Raw genomic sequence first — 19,595 nt, 5'->3', positions numbered from 1 at the left:
ACATTTTATCCACATACCTGAGACTCATACTTGAGAACACCACAAATGATGTTCCTGTTGCTGTCAAAATCAAGAATTAAATTTGGGAAGAGGAATTATCAGTTAAGACATATGCTATAATTAAATATATGGCAGTGGTTTGACAAAACAGAGATATTTGAGAATGAACAGCTTGTGGAGGGGATGAAAGGTGCTTGCCAGCTTAGTGTTCAGCAGTGTACATGCTGCCAACAAGTACATGTATTTTAGTTTACACATTAAACCAAACATAACCAAAACTGCCAGCAAACATTGTGCTATCAGATTGCTATAGTAGATTTGGCTTTCTACTCTGAAGCAAGTTGGTTTCATCCAGAAGTGACATTATTTAACTTGCAAATAAAAATTTGAGCTGCTGTACAATGTGCTGTAATAAAAAGGGTTTTATAAAAATATTACTTATCTTAGTCTGGATTTATTTAAACAACGAGGATAGAGTTTTACAAACTCACCTATATCCAAGTGAGAATATTAAATCTGGAAGTTTCAAACACTGTATGGCTTACTACCTACATGACTCTTCCCCCTTCTTCTGTGAGCCTATTTTCAAGATGGAACAAAAGAAATGAGGTACTTCTGTGTTTATTATGATTAGTCATGCTTCTTGGCATGTTACTGTATTTTGCAGTTAATAAACAAGCATTTCTGTTGTGAATAACCTAGGAATGGAATCAGTTTGTATATAAAGTCTGAGAGATAAAGGATGATTACTTACATTATTTTATATTTAAAAAATCTAAAATCTTTCTCTCATGAGGACACAAAACAGAGCCTTTATAAGGAATGCATTTTTCTAATCTTCTTTTGGGTGTGGTATATCTTTTTTTGTTGATCTGTGATATTCAAGAACAAGCCTACACTGCAGAAAGCAATGGATTTAAAGAAATTTATGGCTAAAACTGTTGTAGCTATTTCTCACCACAGTCTCCTTATGCCAACATTTGAGTGGTGCTGGTTACACGCTGATTTATTAAAAAGCAATGTCATACCTGTAGACATGCAGGAGCTCTGCCCTGGGGTTTATTCACATCAACAGCCACAAGCTGCCAACCTCCAGCAGCATCTTCATGAAACATCTTGAAAGGGAAAATTGTTGTCAGAAATGTTTTACATGCCAATAAATACAAGTGAAATCTAATACATTCCCCTTAAGGACCTGCATACATTTTGATGATCGCTAGTTTAAAATAAGAGGGAAATGGTTCTTACTGCTACAGAAAAAAGCAACATACTCTTTTTCCAACATTAATAGATTCTGACTTTTACTCAGATAACATCAAACACAATGTGTTTCTATTAGTCCTAATGTAGAAACCGATTCAATTAATCTCTGATCAGTATCATTAGACGGTGGTACCTGTTCACAGTAAATTCCTTATTAAGGTAAGCTTATCCTGAGGAAACACAAATACATTGTGACCAAAAAATAAGTTTCATGGTGCATTTGGAAATAATAGAAAACCTTGTCTTTTTTACCGGCAAAATTATTTTACTCCAAGGATCAGACGTTATTTTTGTTGCACTGATGCATATCAAGAGCAGCTGTACAGTCCTTCTGTGGGTGGTGTGGGTTGATGGTTGGACTTGATGATCTTAGAGGTCTTTTTCAACCTTAATGATTCTATGATTCTCTGATTCTGTACTGTTACCCAGAGCTTATAACTCCTGCAAATTGCTGAATGATATCTGGGCTCTAATGATGTCAGTGGAAAAGGCTCTCTTGACCATAGTGGTATTCACATTTTACCAATAACCTCTGGAAGCGTAGGTGTAGGCATTCTGGCTTTTTTTTTTTCCCCTCAGAAATTAGGACATAAAAAGATGCAGACTGCTGGACATAAGGAACAGTGAGAAACCATGTCTGGAAGTGATTAACACTGTCCTTGAAAATGTCCTTGAGAAAAAATTAACGGCTCTAGCATTTTGAATTGCCACCTGAGAGTCTGCATATACTATGTAATGAAGCGTGGCAAAGTTCCCACTTCACTCCCACCTTTTCCTTGACACCCAGCACCCAAACAAATCACCTCGAGAACACAGCCACAGCAGCGTGGTTGAAGCTTAAAAGCCATCCTGAGAGAAGTGCTCATTAGGCTGGGGACAGTCTCACACAAATACGGTTGTAATGCTGCTGAGTCCCTTATGTAGCATCTCTGCACCAGGCAGAGTTGCCAACTCAGATCAGCACTGAGTTACTTCTCGTTGTACCTTACTTTACTGTGCAGTGCTAAAGCGCTTTACAAGAACCTCCTTTTATCCTTCTCCAGAGACCCCTTCCTTGACTTTGACTCTCGGACACTCATTTTCTTTTCTATAGGACTAAGTTTCAGGACCAGTTTAATGATTTATGAAGAGGGCAAATGAAGCAAGATATTGTTGCTTTTTCTCATGCACAAAACAAGCATGTTTTTTAACTTTCATCTGGTGCTTTAAACAAGAAACCCTGCAAGAAATTCTCTGCCCTTCTTAATACAGAAAAAGATAAATTGTTTTTGTAGTTTGGTAAGCTGGACTCCCTTTATGTTCCATTATGCCAGTGACTCAAGGAACAAAGTAACCATTCACTTGTCTGCAGCCAACACGCTATTTTCATTTTGCATGATGCAATTTATATTCAACATGTTCATATTCTTTGGCATGATGACATTATCTCTGGAATTTCTTTTATCCTTGAAATCCCTTAATATTGGCTGCTTCTTGAGTTTCCCTAAATTGATCTCTCTGTTCCAGCTTCTAGTTCAGAGTATGCTGGTTAAGCCTATATGGCTCAGGAATTTGTCCCATCAAAGATGAAACGAACATTACGTTCCTCAGGCTAAGTATGTGTCACGTGGAAAAGTCCTTTCTTTTTGTTAGATTTTAAATTGATATCACCAAGTCTGCTTTGACAAAGACATATACAGAGTAAAATTATTGCCACAAAGTCTATTTGAGGCAAAAAACATAGCAGCAGGCAGAAAAGGACTAGATTTACATATGGATTACAGCAATATCCAAAGGAATATCAGAAAATATTTAATAAGTAATTTTGAAACACTTAAATCCTCTGGCTTAAGAAAATAAATAATCTCTAGCTACAGGGGTTAGAAAAATTTTGCTCATGGGTATGTTTCTCATATCTGTCTTCCTAAGGGCTTTTTGCAGGCAGTCAGTACTGGTCCCTCTTATAGATGGCAAACTGCACTAGCCTGGAAAAGCCTGGCCTTTTGTACATTCAGGATACATAATATGATTGTTACAATAACGAGTGGGAGAATTTAAATCTTGACCCATTAGCCCTCATTTTTCATACTGGGTCTTTCACACTGCCCGGCCCACACATAGCACCCTTCCTATCACGGCTTCTTCCTACCCGTTATCTCATATTCAGGGTCTCACTTTCTGTGGCTACCTCAAATATTAGCATGGCTCTTTCATTGCCTCAGCACCTCATTCCTCCTTGGTCTCAACATGCCCTTCTCAGTTCCAGGACCAGCTTCCCCAAACACTTCAGCTACCCTCTGACCTCTCTTCTTCCAGCTACAGCTTGCAATTTCAGCTCTTCTTCCTTAGCACAGAAAGTGATATTCAATAGCAACCCTAATTCCAAACCCACCAATGACATGATAAAAAAGCATTATCCTACTTCATTAAAAGAAAATAAAAATAGCGATAACATACCCAGCCATATAGAGAACCATATTACAGTCTTCTCTATTATTCTTTTTTAAGAAAGCCTAGTTGGATAATATACCCTAGGATTTAATTTTATATGAAAATTCATGTATCAACTTTAAAATACATGTAGTAACATGCAAAGTCAAATAAATCAGATAAAATAATAATTAACAGGAATTTTTGGTTTATTATTCATTCATAAACTAAACCCAATCAAGTCCCCAGAGAATCTCAGTATCTCAGGTGCTTCACCTGGGTGGTGGCAGTTGAAGTAGTACTGCTTCTGGACCCCCACATCTGCTGGAACTGCACTCTAATTTCTGCAAACGTTTCAATGATGACTGCGATGAAAACATTCTGAAAAAAGAACATGAAAGAATGGCTGACACAAAGCTCCTCAAGCAGAAAAGAGAAGAAATTCATTCTAATATGATCTACATTTCAGGCAGGTTTAAAAGAACACATTTTTCAGTACCTTAACAAGCCAGGCCAGAAAGAAAATTAAGGTGATGAAATAGAAATATGAACGCCATCGGGGAAAGCTGTCGATTGCTCGGTACATAAGGAACACCCAGCCTTCCTGAGAAGCAGCTTCGTAAACAGTAAATATGCTTGTGCCTGTCAGAGGAAAAATGAAAATGTTTAACATTAAGCCTCCCCCTGCAAGTTTTCAGTATCAGCAAACAATAATCTTTTATCTATTTTATTTTCCTTTTCTCTAAAGGGTATCGATCAGCTCTCTTTTCCTCTCTTCAAAGAGAAGTTCTTCAGGTGCATTTCCACATTTCTTCCTTTTGCAATTGAATATGAATTGGTATTGTATCAGACCGGACTCCCTTCTCTCCCTGGACACACATGCATAATAATCCCTTAGATGGGTTCACTGGCAGTATGCAAGTGTCTCCAAAGGCAGAACTTGTCCCATCATGTGACTTCAGCAGCATCCGCGAGAAAAAGCAGATTTAATTAAAACTATCAGGATCGACATTCAGTAGGTGAAATAAATCACTGTTAATATCAGCAACACTGAGCAAGCAGCAATACACTGAGAAGGTGCCTGACACTAGCAAGCACAGTTAAGCGTCTAAACAAGCTACTGAACAGTTTCAAAATTCAGGCAGGTAGCTGCATTGACATACATGTGTTGCCTTAAAAAATGTTAAAGCAGTTTTAAGTTGAACTTCCTATATCACTCTGGGGAGGGGGGGGACGAGATGAAAGAGAAGTTATGAGGGGTTTATGTGTGCAGAAACCATTTTTGAATAAAAGCTACCAAGTTACTCATTTTAAACTTAAGATCCAAACTCATCCTAATGTCTGAGGGATAATATGCTCCAGCCAGCTCCCCCTTCCTCCTTATCTCTGCAATGAAAGCTTCAAAACACAGACTACGGTTAGGGCTCGTACGGCATTCTTGTTTGAAGTAATTTTTTGTTCTGAGAAGGAACACAATTAAACTGTGAAATTAAACTGTGAAATCTCACAAACTGCTGTGAAATCGTGGAATTGTCCTACAGCCACCTGCTAGCTCCGCTCCACTACTGCTTCGTTTCATGAAATATCTTGGGTAAAAGAGAGGGAGTGTGAGGAGTACTGCCCTTAGCAAAACATAGCAGCTGCTAGCAACAGATAGTAAGCATGAACCAGCCGACTATCTGATCCTGTTCACAGAGAAAGGAACTCCTGAGTCCAGGAGTTTCCCCAAAAAATCACACCAGCCTATAAGGAGCTCTGCAGTGTTATTCTCCCACTGAATTTGCAGAATCTACATCCTTTTGTCTGCTAACACAGGTGGGATGAACCTGGAAGTGTTTTTGCCTTAGGGAGTCCCTTTTGCAGATAAATCTTCACTGATAAGAGGAGACAGGGAAGAATGGAATTTTTTCTGTATAAACTCGCTCGTTCTATATGTAGGTGTTGAATGGTTAACATAGTCATGGTGGGTAGGCAAAAATGTTAATCCTTTCTGTTAATTTTTCTGGTTATTGGATTCCTTCCTATTTACTGCATTTGGTTCTCAGGACCAAGGGACAGAAATAAAAATAAAAGGAAAGAAAAAGCATTCAAGCGTAGATAGCAAAACCCTTTCTGTTTCTTCAGAAAAGAGAGTGGTCTCTATCAATACTGAAATATTCATCAGTGATTACTTCATGGGTATTTTGCATTTCAAAAATTCATAAAGTAATGGTTCAATTATCTAATATTATACTGTTGCTGAACTGATTAAATTATTGAACAAAACAGTGCTGTTGAAGACAGGCAGAGATTAAGAAAAAAAAAAGGAATCTATTAAAAGTTGCTGGCTAGGAAACTGTAATTAGTCATTACCAATGGGAAAGTCACAGTGAAGATTAGTAAAATAGCAGGGATGTCATGCAAAGTATTTATAACATATACACTGGGCTATCTGCCACAGTAAAGCAATACTGTCAATGGACAAAAATGCACAATTAAGTCAATTAAAATAATATGTGTTCGTCTGTGACACTAAAGTAAAAATATGGCTTGTATATAACTGGTACAGGTGTTCTTAAGGCTATTAGAAAGCAATCACCATTAAGAATATACATTCTTACTTAACATATTTGACTAGAAAGTAATAAAGCTTTCAATACTGATGTCAGAAACCATGCTGTTAATTATCTCTGTAAATACTGTTTCAACTGGATACAGAATAAAGGCATGACAGTAAGGGATCCAACACCATGAAATGCTTTGTTTTCAAAAAGAAGACTAATTCTTAGTTAACATCTGCCTTACTGCATGTTTTGCTCTTCTAAAAGTTACATTTGAACACAATCAGCAACTGATTCCATTTTTTCTGAGTATTTCTTTAATATCCGACTACTTCTTCCCAAAGCCAACATGTAAGTTATTAGAAAGACTCTCCTTTCACAGCAGCATGCCCTGTTTTTCTCACCATGTTCAAATCCATATGGAGGGAGAGAGAGTATCAAAATTTTAAGTGATGGTGGGATGCATCGCAAAAAACCAGACATGGCGATGCTGCCATGTATGAAACCGAACTTATGCCCCTTAGATCAAATGGCAAAATCGTCCTTTTCCACGGGTGTCAGTATCCTGTCTATCATCAGTGACATAGCGTCTTCTTCTGCTGCTTCAGAGGGCTTAAGTCCTGGCCACATAGTGCTAGGAGTCCCATGGTTAGGGCACATGAGAGCATAGGACCCTGTGTAAATCAAGCAGGAATATGGGTGGCAGGGGGAACGAGGGCTTGAAAACCTGCAGAGCCTGCCTACTCAGATGCACAACAGGCCCCATTTACTTCAAAGTGTAGTCATCTCTTGTCAGCGTCCCGAACATTTAGATCAAGAGTCAGCCAATCTAACTACAGGCATCAGCGAGACATTTCAGCCATGAAAAAGCTTTGAACCCTGAAGAGGGTTAAACACATGACTATAATGACTTTACTCATCAGTTTAGGCATGTTGGCATGGGTAACTTGCTGAATTTGGGACTAGGATTTCAACATCTGCATCTAGAATATTGTTAAATCTTAGTAAATAAAAATTTCTAAAAAATATTTATGATAATTCTCCTATTTGTTCAGATGGCTAAACCTTGGTGGCAAGAAAGATTAAAGTCATTTAGGAGGAACTTTCTGATGACAACAGAAGTAAAATAAAGGAATATGTTTGAATTTTTTTTGTTTCAGTGCTTTTGTTTGAACTTGTCTAATAAATTCCACATTTTGATGTTACAGTAAAACAATTCCTTTAACCACACTGATGGTTAATCAAAACAAGGAAGGAAAACATTTCTCAATACACAGATTAAAACTAAATAAATCAATATCATAATCTTTATCAGTCTCAAAAGACTGCTTTTATGCAACCAGTAAACACTTCTACCTTTGGAAATGTTTTACAACTGCACATGGTCATTATCAAAAGAAAAAGAAGTCCAGAAAATGAAAGATTTAGTGAAGTATGGGAAAAGAGACTGAATCTTGCTCAACTTATGCAACATTTTCACCTGCTTCATACCTTATAGAAGAAAAGGCAGCAATCAGAGACAACTGTATCCCTACTAATAATGCATGTTTAGGTATATGGGCATTCAGCACTGAAATGCAGGGGGCTTATGCCTTCTTCAATACATATGTTTCAGATCTACCAGCTGGGAGCATTAGCCTGAAGGGGCATGGAGGAAGCAGTTGCTTTAACACCCAAATGATTGTAATAAAAGAAAATTCTACTGGTTTCCATGCCATTCCAGGGAGCAAGGTCACCGGGCTCTTCCATGCTATACAAATGAATAGAGTAGCAGGGAGAAAGGAATTGAAAGAGCTGGAGTACATAGGTGATGATTTTCCATAGGGGAGTGAAGAAACCTATCCTGCCAAAACCCTACCTTCTAAATACCTAAAGAATATAGAAGGTATTTATTTAAAAAAAGGACTCATAGTTGACATAAGAGAACAATAGTATCACTATGCAGGGATGCTATTTTACATAGTAAGTTTTATATTTATGTATATTTTGTAAACACACAGGATTTTCTGCTGGTTTCTGTGCCTCTGTCACACCACCATGCTCTGCGACATCAGCTCTTGCTATAATCAGCTCATTCTGCGAATGGACATCATGAAAAAGGGAGTGCACTGAATAACGCTGTAGTTTTATAACTGCAGAATTAAAGGAGTGGAGCTAAAAGGTCACATGGAAAATTCATCAAATCTGGAAACATAACCCTTTCCTCCTAACTCTATGTTACGTTCTTGCTTCTAGATTCAAAATCCTGTATTATTAGTGGATGCACGATGTCAAGGTGTTGTCTTTTATTAACATCTTTGTGCTATGTGATTGGTAGCTATTCCGAGTGAGAAAACTAAGCTTAGGTATGCCATTGACTCCAGCATTTTCTGCATGTGTAACCTGTGTTTATTGACTACCTAGGTTTACCACATCAGGGTTCTCTCAGTTTTCTTGTGCCTGCTGTGAAGCTGCTGAGAAAGAAAATTTACAGGAGGGCCACTTTACGTTAAAAAAAAAAAAAAAAGATAAAAGTTTGATTTTGTAATTTTTTCTTTTTAATCAGGAATTATTCAGGCAAGTAAAAATGCATGCATTGTTATTAAAAGCTTAAAACACTGCGTACTGTCACCCATAAAATGCCTCAGATGCCAGCCAGGAAGACGCTCCTTTTCCTTACTTTACAGTAGCCACGAGATGGCGATGATGCACCTCGGGCACATCTGGAACATCAGCCAGCGGATGGGCTACCACCCCAGAGAGCGCCGGCTGATAACCTCCCGGTGCGCTGGCAAAAGGATTGATTTTTCTATTTCCCGGCAAAACTAAGCAGCCTTCTAGCAGGTGCTGCTGCCTAATTTAACTCCATTTGTTGTGCTGAGTACTGAAAGGTAGCCTTCCTTAAGATGGTCTTGTGGATGTTATGGCCATAAAGAAACGACCTCTCACTTAGGCTCCAGAAATGTTATCATCAACCCTGTTTCTGTCCCTGCTCACTTTCACTGATAAAATCATGAAGCTGAATGTTCCTGCAAGGCATGGATATTCCCACTGACCAGTCAGCTTTTAATTTATGTCTTATCTTTCGGTATCAAGGTATTTGTAAAACATTGCGTGCAGTCAGGGTTTTCCAGCTGTCTTACACTATTGCTTTGGTGAAACTAGAAGGGAATAAAAATTACCCAGAAATGCGAGGATAAAGTTGTTAGCACTTCTGGGAAACAGCTGGTAGATAGGACTGAAATCAACAAAAAGATCAAATCCTGAACAGCTTCATGGGGTTTCTTGCTTGTCTCCGAGTGAGCGATTCGGTCTATTTTACTCCCCCAAACCAACTCATATCAGCCAGTTCGCGAGCCAGCAGAAATAAGGAGGAAAAGAAGAAAAATGAAACATGCCAATGCTCTGCACCTCCTTTGAAACCTCAAACCCCAGTGCCATTTCCCTGTGACTGAGCTGTGGAAAAGGTGGCAAAATGGAAACTGTGCAGAGCACTGATTTACAACAGCAGAAAAAACACACTGCCGGTCTGAACACAGTATTTTAACCTTTGTAAGTGTAGTGACTTCAAACATACAGTAGTGATGTGTTATTGATTCTTCATTTTGAAAATGTTTTCTTTAGAGAAGATGAAGCTTCTAGATATGAGAAGAGACTATACACAGAGACTGTACGCATAAAACCACCGATTAGGAGATAAAGAAACATCGCAAATGTAAGCGCTAGGATCAATGCAATTTGTTCTAAAGAGTTAGTAATGGAAAGATGGAAAGTCAGCCAACTTTCAGCCAAAATTTTGATGGACTTAGTTGCACTGTTTGCAAGTACTTTAGAAATTTGTTCACTATTCAGAAGTGTTAGCTTGCTAATGTGAATGTGGCAATGTTGGCATATGTACTGACTGCACAGGGTAAAAAGGAGCATGGCAGTTCATGCTTAGTTAAACCATTAGTGTCTTACATGTGATAGTGCTTGTGCTCCCTGATGTAGCATTTTATGCTTTACAAAGCGAAATCTGTTTTACATTTGCGAACAAGTCCATGGTGTAAACGGGGACAACCATTCTTCAAAATGACTTTAGGTGTGCATGTTTACGGATATTTAGCCTGACTAACATTTATATTTGCTTTTCTTTAATACTTTTCTGATTAAAATGCTCCTCAGCTATATGTTCACAAATAACCTAGCAAATAAGGATCCAAAATGCCATCAGAGCTCATAAGCTGGCTTTATGTGCATAAATACTGCCTGCTTTTTCCTTTTGGCAATTACACAGCTGTAGTGCTAATATACACTCTCTCTCATAATCACTGCTTTTTTTGTGTGTGGCAGCTTTACAAAATTTACTGGCAGTTGATGAGAACCAAGGAAATGCTGAGCTGTGAATTGTTCACACCTCACACACCACTACCTGGAAGCTCTGAAGCACAGTCAACAACTCCCACCTCTCCTTCTCCCTAGAGAGTCTTTTTAAGGATGCAACTTTTCTCAGATCCCTGGGCTCCCATCCTCAACAGAACGGGCAGACCTTCAGGCTGGAGCCTGGAAGTAGGACACTGCCATAGCTGTGCTTTTCCCTATCAGGGAATCAAACTGTAACATACTCGCTTCTCAGATCTAGAAATCAAGAATACAGAAATCCCTAGGCCTTGGTTTTAAGAGTGACAAATGCTGTGAAGATGGGCCTGCCACCACCTCAGTCTTTCTAATGAAACATCTCTGATTTGAAGTACAGTCACAGTAGAGTAAATGACTGCTACGCTAAATGTTGTGACAAAACTGTGTAACAAAAAATGTTAAACAGAAGAAACTATCATTTATATTAACTTACTCCTTTTAAAATTAGCCATCTTTTTATAGGACTGTTTCTTCTTCTTTTAAAATACATTATGTATGTATGTAGATGCCTTTAAACTCATACAGTAAAAGTGACAGTCCAGAAACCAAGCATTCAGAAATTCACACAAATTTTCACATTTAAAATTTAATGAACACTTTAAGGGTTATCATATTAAACAGACAAATTTAAGGCATGTTCTCAGTAGAGTCATTATGTATTTGAATTGTCATTCAGCCATATATTAAACATTGGGAATGACTATTAAAATCAAGGTAGTGATGATCCCTTTGTTAGAGAGAAAATGAAGTATGCAAATCTTCCTTGACACAAGGCATGTAAATTCAGCAGTGACTTTCATACACTGTCAGCCAAAACTATTCACTTGTTGCATCACCATTTTTTCCCAATAGTTACAGACAGAGCAATCTAATTCATTTTAAGTGCAGTCATGAAACAGCAAAGCTAGCATGCATCATGGCGTCAGCTAATTTGCTTAATTAATAAAAAATGTATCTGCTTTGTAAGAGGAAAGAAGTATTGAAGAATGAAACTATAGAACATATTGACATAGTAGTATTTCTGTATCTAGAGTGACCGTGATGATACTTTACCCAAGAGCAGAGTTAAATAAGAAGCATGACTGTAAGCTTTACCACGAGAGACCATTTAATCAAGTCTTGAGTCTGGTCAACTAGTAGCAACTGTCTCAAAAGTGTGAAAATGTGTGGAGGCAGAAAAAATGCAATAAAAGAAAAGATGTAGGAGCTAGTGAGTGCATTAGTGATTCAGCTGAACAGAATAATAACTGGGGCACCTGGAGATGCAGAGAGCCCCTAAAATTGTGTGCATATTTGGGAAATACGGACTACAAGAGATTGCCTGACCTAAATGGAGCATTTCCACTGTGATATTTATACTAGCAAGAACTGAACAATCAGAGAAGTTCAAGACAAAAAGCCTTACAGGAAAAACAGGCTGGCAGAGTCCAAAAAGAAAAAAAGGTCATCATGTCCAGAAAGTGCTAAAAAAGATCTTGCAAGTGATTTTCAAACCTACTGCAGCATATTTTATTTGACCTCCATGACAATGCGTTTCCTTATTTCCAGTTGCAGTGCAACCCCTTCATCCTAAAGTTTCAAACAGTCCAATCAATCAGCAATTAAAAAAAACCAACAGCACAAATATTTAACAAAGGAAAGAACCTCGTCGCCCCCAGCAGAGGTTTAAGAGACAGAAGAGGACCAAAGAGAGCTTGAAATTCACTCTACAAGAACCCATGCCGGTGACTGTGTGGGAAGTGGCTGACCAATCTGACGATGAGTTACAGCAGGCTAGGTATGCAGGTAGACAGCAAGGTATTCAAGGCAGAAATTCCACAGTCAATCATTTCAATAGCTTATGAAGGCTATATTTATTTTTTTACCGTAGGGTAGGAGAAACAACAGTTTAAGGGAACCTAGACAACCAAAGCTGCTGCTCTGCCCTAAAGCTCAATTTTGATCTCATTTGGGCATCACTTGTGAATTGTATGCACTTCTCTGAGGATGTACTCTCTCCCTTAAAATGAAGAGATCAGCCCCTTCCTCTTGCATGGATAACATTTCAAAAGCAGTTGCATGAAATTTTATCCCTCCTGCAATCAGTGGTAAAACTGCTGTCATCTTAAATAAGGTGTTTTTAAAAATCCCTCCCCAAAGCATCCTAATTTAAGTTGCCCCAGCTATAGTGTATGTCTGAACAAGCCTTTATTCTTTCCTGTATAAAAGTTTCATCTAAGGGCAACAGTACAAAATCCCAGCTAGCAAGACCTGCTGAGTATTCAGTGACCAGAAATAAGACAGCAGCAGCAGCACTTAGCTCAAAGCATTTCTGTAAGAAAAAAAGAAGACAGTAAAGCTTGCAAAGAAACTTGAAAGCCAGGGGGACGTTATAAAACAGACAGATGTTAGAAATCTCATTAGCCTCCACACAACTGAATAACAGGAGCAAATACGTAGTGCCAAATGCATCTTAAGAAACTAGTCTAACTGAAGAGACAAAATCTTCCTTTCCTAACTGGGAGAAAGGAGCTCTATGAGTGACTGTTACAAGAAAACCCAAACGACACTCACTCAATGACCTGTTTAGCTGTTAATGAGTTAAGTACTCCCCGGTATCTGTTTCGTGACACTAGAAGTAAAATAATTTACCTACTTTGCTGATGTGCGAGAGGTTTGCCCACTAGCCTAATACGTGCAGTAAGGGAGCTGGAGGAGACAGGGAGAAGTGTTTTAATGTGCTGATAGCTCACTAAACCTCACAGCACCTTTGTGAGGTAAGTATATTGTTCATTCCATTTCAGAGATGGCTGTATTAAATTAGAGACACTGAGACTTTCCTCAAACAGCAACAGAATCAATGTCTGAGGTGGGACTATCTTAAAGATTTCTGATTTTAAAAGAGGGATTAGAGTATTCAAAATTTTTGTTCTTTAGCTGGATGTCAAAAGAGAAAGAACCTGATTTTTTTTTAATAAAAAACATACATGGATGTCAGCAAAAATACACAACTTTTTTTTCTCTCCTTCAGAAAATGAAAGGTTAAGTTGAAAAGAAAACCAATTCTTCTAACATCTGACTTCTTTTATTCTTGACTGTTGTAAAGAAAGTGTTTGCATGACCAGAGATCTACTGGTTATCAAAAGAATTCTTGGAAGACTAGCACTAATAGACTAAGCAGCTGGCAGGTTTATTTGGAGACGAAAATCAAAACCTTTGGCAAGAAAAGCTGTATAAACTGCCAGATATTGTTTGGGAGAGAGAACGTGCAAAGTTTTAATACACCCTGTTTAAACCTTGTTTTCAATATTATCTCCTTCTGCAGAAATCCTTTCTGATCTTTATGCACTACTGAAAATAGTTCCACACACCCGTAACAGAAATTTCCTGCATTTCTCACTATCAAATCAATGATTTTTTTTTCTCAGATATGCCCTCTCTCTTTTTTCTCAGCATCAAGTTTACCTGCAAAGATGTTTATTCTTTGTGTAGGTGTGTGTCAACGCTGTGCTTTGACTCAAAGCTGCTTTAATTTCTTATAGACCTATGATATTTAACATATTTTTCTTCAAAGCTTTTTGCTAAAGTGGAAAATATGGCATTTTGTACTGAGCCACATGAACATGTGGTTTGAAAAAAAAGGACCGTGTATGAAAAAAAAAAGTTTTGGCATTGCTCAGTGAAGCAGTTTCCCAAGAAATACAGATCAGACCTACTCCCAGTAACTTTTTATCAAAGCATGAGCTAAACAGACCTCATTTTCCATATGAAAATAATTTTCATTTGGTGAAATGAAATCAGAGCTTTTAGATCTGAAAGTGCAAACAAGTGACATGCATTAATTTGGGGATGACTTTCTGCATGTCATTTACGTCACAGTGACTACCTCTCTGCCTATTCCTCACCTTTAAAAAGACCTTTGGACGTTTATCCACTCCTTTCACCGAAGTCAAAGGCACCTCTAATTATCTATCACTTAGAATCACAGAATCATTAAGGTTGGAAAAGACCTCTAAGATCATCGAGTCCAACCGTCGACCCAACACCACCATGTCCACTAAACCATGTCCCTAAGCGCCACATCTACATGTCTTTTAAATACCTCCAGGGATGGGGACTCAACCACTTCCCTGGGCAGCCTGGTCCAATGTTTAACCTCTCTTTCCGTAAAGAAATTTTTCCTCATGTCCCATCTAAACCTCCCCTGGCGCAACTTGAGGCCATTTCCTCTCGTCCTATCGCTTGTTACTTGGGAGAAGAGACCGACACCCACCTCGCTACAACCTCCTTTCAGGGAGTTGTAGAGAGCGATGAGGTCTCCCCTCAGCCTCCTTTTCTCCAGGCTAAACAACCCCAGTTCCCTCAGTCGCTCCTCATAAGACTTGTTCTCCAGGCCCCTCACCAGCCTCGTTGCCTGTCCTGGTTTCAGCAGGGATAGAGTTAATTTCCTTCCTAGTAGCTGGTACAGTGCTGTGTTTTGGATTTAGGGTGAGAACAATGTTGATAACTCACAGATGTTTTAGTTGTTGCTAGGTAGTGTTTACACTAGTCAAGGACTTTTCAGCTTCCCATGCTCTACTGACTGAATAGGCTGGAGGTGCACAAGAAGCTGGGAGGGGGCACAGCCAGGACAGCTGACCCAAACTGGCCAAAGGGATATTCCATACCATGTGACGTCATGCTCAGTATATAAAGCTGGGGGAAGAAGAAGGAAGGGGGGGACGTTCGGAGTGATGGCGTTTGTCTTCCCAAGTAACCGTTACGCGTGATGGAGCCCTGCTTTCCTGGAGATGGCTGAACACCTGCCTGCCGATGGGAAGTAGCGATTGAATTCCTTGTTCTGCTTTGCTTGCGTGTGTGGCTTTTGCTTTACCTATTAAACTGTTTTTATCTCAACCCACGAGTTTTTCTCACTTTTACCCTTCCGATTCTCTCCCCCATCCCACCGGGGGGGAGTGAGCGAGCGGCTGCGTGGTGCTTAGTTGCCGGCTGAGGTTAAACCACGACATTGCCCTTCTCTGGACACGCTCCAGCACCTCAATGTCCTTCTTGTAGTGAGGGGCCCAAAACTGAACACAGTATTTGAGGTGCGGCCTCACCAGGGCCGAGTACAGGGGCACAATCACTTCCCTACTCCTGATGGCCACACTGTTGCTGATACAGGCCAGGATGCCATTGGCCTTCTTGGCCGCCTGGGCACACTGCCGGCTCATGTTCAGCCGGCTGTCGACCAACACCCCCAGGTCCTTCTCTGCTGGGCAGCTTTCCAGCCACTCTTCCCCAAGCCTGTAGCGCTGCATGGGGTTGTTGTGGCCGAAGGGCAGGACCCGGCACTTGGCCTTGTTGAATCTCATACAGTTGGCCTGGGCCCATCGATCCAGCCTGTCCAGGTCCCTCTGCAGAGCCTTCCTACCCTCGAGCAGATCAACACTCCCGCCCAACTTGGTGTCATCTGCAAACTTACTGAGGGTGCACTCGATCCCCTCGTCCAGATCATTAATAAAGATATTGAACAAGACTGGCCCCAAAACTGAGCCCTGGGGAACACCGCTCGTGACCGGCCACCAACTGGATGTAACTCCATTCACCACAACTCTCTGGGCCCGGCCGTCCAGCCAGTTTTTGACCCAGCGCAGAGTCCACCTGTCTAAGCCGTGAGCCGCCAGCTTCTCTAGGAGAATGCTGTGGGAGACGGTGTCAAAGGCCTTGCTGAAGTCCAGGTAGACCACATCCACAGCCTTTCCCTCATCCACTAGGCGGGTCACCTGGTCATAGAAGGAGATCAGGTTGGTCAAGCAGGACCTGCCTCTCATGAATCCATGCTGGCTGGGCCTGATCCCCTGGTTGTCCACTTGCTTAGGAGTAAAAGCATACATAAGGACAGTTACTGCTGGACATTATAAACACATATTGTTATCCTCAGTATCATGCCTGCAGGTCCTACCATGGATTGGGTAGAATTTTATATTGTTACATTATGTCTCCATATTTTTCAGAACAAGAAACAAATCCTGATCCTAACTAGGAAGCTCTGCCAGCATATTTATGTAATATTTTTGAAGCGAAAACTATGTTCACAATTTTTAAATCGCACTGCCCAAAGTCAGGCACATGAGCTGATGTTCAGATAGCTGGATAGTCTGATTCTTTGAGATGCTGAAGGAGACAAGTTCAAAATTTTCAATCCTGGCCTGAATGCTAGTGCTTGAAGCCAAAGGGAATTTTATCATTCCTTTGGTAGAAACAGAGTTAGATTTATGGTTCTGAGATTCTACCACGTAAGTCCCTGCAAAACATAAAAGGTGTTGGGAAAACAATATATTTGATCAATATGTTGTTTTCAAAACACTTATTAAATTGCCTGCCACATTAAAAATAAAGCTAGAGATTGATACCGTAAGATGTAGTCAAGAGAAGAAAGCACAACTGTTTTCAGAGCCATTCATTTTACGGCATCTGGGAGATGGACTTCCTAAATGAAGACAAATGCAACAGAGAATCTCAAAAAATGTCTGCTTCCAAAACTGACCATGAGACAGATCTGCGGTGCTCTGGCATTAAAACTCTTTCCAGCGACTTTCCTAAGGAACTTGTAAGAGTACCAACTAAATGCTTTTAGCAGGATTCATGTGCTCAGGTCAGAAATAATTGAAATAGAGGGGAAACAACGGCTAGCAGGCCATAGCAAGCACTGGAATAACTGAGGGGACTGTAGAATTTGTCTCTTCGGTGCTCTTTAGGAATATATCAGATAAGCATCTAAAAGGAATGACGTAGGTAGAGGTGACTCAATCTTGGAGTGGCCAGGCAATGAGCTCGACCTTCAAATAGATGTCCTTTTGAGGCTTATACTAGTTTTCTCCAATTTTACAGCATTAAAGAATTCTGTAAAGCCAGTACAGCGTCTTACCCTTACTAGCTATAAAAAGAATGATATTAACATGCATAAAGTAATCTGTGTTTGTTTAGGCTGCACATAGACACTTTTCCAAATGCTGCACGTAGACACTACAAAGAAACAGAGATCAAAGTGCAAAAAGCACCTTGCATTAGGGTTTTGCCTGGAAAACTGTTGTAGGAGTGGTGGTGCAGAGCCAAGTTCCACTGCTTCTGAACCATCTAAATCATATTCTTCAGCAAAAAGCCCTTTTTTCTTTTTCTTCCATAAAGGAAGCATTTGTGAGTCATAGGTTGTAGATCTAACTTCTGTAAAGTAAGAAATGTAAAGTAACACTGTGAATAAATAAAATGTCACTCAGGACATGATTTGATGATAAATTAACTCTGTCTGTAAGGCTCTGAATACTATGTTAAAAGCACCGCAGCCACATGACACAAAGTACTGATTTGCTGTAAGCTGACTCTGCCCCTTAAAAAACACCCTTTTTTGAGGGCTTCACTTTGTACTGAAAGGTTGCACACTGCAACTTGTATTGTCCGTCTGCACCCTAACTTGTGCCACAGTAGGCATTGTCTGCTCTCCCACCTCCAGCATAAAGTTGGCCCAAAGGCATTAAGCTGGTACAATTTCAGTATTGTGTGCCTCCCTCAATGACTCTGACAGTAACACATTCGTGTACCCTGCCTCATCCTGAGCAATCTCTACTGTGGGTCTTAACACGTCAAACCACGGCCTGAGTCTATTGTGAGCACTTACGTAAATACTGTAGCTCCTGTTCCCTGATGTTGTCTTCCTATGGACGTGCCTGTAGCAAGCATAGCTCCCTCCAACCCATACACACCTTCAGTACTATTCCAAATAGGCTCACATCCTCAACATCTTCCACAGGCTGACACTCCCTCGTGCCATACTTCAATACTGGGTTATAAAATCACATCCCTGGTGGGCTGTGAGACCAGGGATGTGACACAATGCTCACGGGAACTTCGGACTGAAAAACCCCACATTTCTGAGTTATGTTTTGGGGCCTCAGGGGTGACTCATGGGGTCCAGTGGAGATCAAAACCAACCACCGTACATAGGGATACACAACCATTCTGCTCTAGATGGGACCAGGCTTGAGCAGTGTGAACACGAGTCCGTCTATATCACATTGTTTGTAGACCAAAGACCAATGCCAAGCAGATGATTTGATTAGTGCAAATCCCGCCTCTGACTCACATTCCATAGTTCACACATGTTTTCACAGTATATGGCTCAGCAGCACTATGCAGCAGAAAGATACACGGCCAAATATCTAAGTGCAAATACAGCCTCTGGTAGTAGGAAGTTCCCAAGTTCAGGTTGCCAAAAAAAGGAAAATACAGAGGGTAAGTATCACTAAGCACTTGCCTCTGACCATAGAGAAAGACAAAAGGTAATATTGGCATTGAAACATGTGGCCACGAACATGAGGTAGGCTGATTTTAGGTGTTTTCTAATCATCAGAGAAATGAAGTCCTGAAAGAGTTTTTTGTCTTGTTCTGCCTCTTCCATTCCTAAGTTTTCTAAGTTGGGACTTCACACTTTTATGAATAACGGATATGGCACAGTTCCCTATGGTCACAAGAAGGAGTGGGCAAGAGCATCACCAAGGTTCCTTCCAGCTAAAAAACAAGGTTTCATCAGTAAATGTGATGGTATAGGCCCCAAACAAAACCCTACTAAGTCCAAGAGTGTCCAGTTGTTTTAAATAACACAGGCTTAATCCTCAAGTAGCAAAGAGTACAAAAATGTTAATTATTTCATTTTCATCGGCTTCCTGACAGGGGAAATTTCTAAGAATGCTTCTAATGAAATTATGCAGGAAGGATTAACACTGTGCTCTGTTCTGGAAGTTCTCAGCAATGTGGCTGATTTAATAAAGTACTGCACAACAGCTGGGGAAGGTCATTCTCTGGTACAGAGTCTGGTTTTGTTACAAAGTATCTGTTTACTCTGAACTGCATTGAAATTCTCCAGTGAATTCCTAAGTTGCACCTTCCCCATTGTGCCTGAGGACACCGTGGACACAGCTGCAATCCCGCATCTGTCTGTGGTAAGTGAATTGCATACAAAACTAACAATATCCTCATACTTTGGTCAAA

General features: G+C 40.1%; 1 protein-coding gene across 4 annotated transcripts in view; it reads right to left on the bottom strand.

Moving 5' to 3' along the window:
• The window catches only part of NALCN (sodium leak channel, non-selective), a 266,845-nt gene that overhangs the window by 161,255 nt on the left and 85,995 nt on the right, over positions 1-19,595 (bottom strand). For all 4 annotated transcript variants that reach the window (XM_076361468.1, XM_076361476.1, XM_076361484.1 and 1 more), the window contains 3 exons: positions 4,172-4,314; positions 3,949-4,053; positions 1,029-1,115 (listed from right to left, as the gene is read on the bottom strand). In XM_076361468.1, coding sequence (XP_076217583.1) covers positions 1,029-1,115; positions 3,949-4,053; positions 4,172-4,314 — 335 coding nt within the window. The remainder of the gene's footprint in view (positions 1-1,028; positions 1,116-3,948; positions 4,054-4,171; positions 4,315-19,595) is intronic.

This window comes from Aptenodytes patagonicus, chromosome 1 (assembly GCF_965638725.1).
Source record: "Aptenodytes patagonicus chromosome 1, bAptPat1.pri.cur, whole genome shotgun sequence".
Taxonomy (NCBI): domain Eukaryota; kingdom Metazoa; phylum Chordata; class Aves; order Sphenisciformes; family Spheniscidae; genus Aptenodytes; species Aptenodytes patagonicus.
Note: the sequence above shows the minus strand (reverse complement) of the source record. Positions and strands in the feature narration are given on the sequence as shown.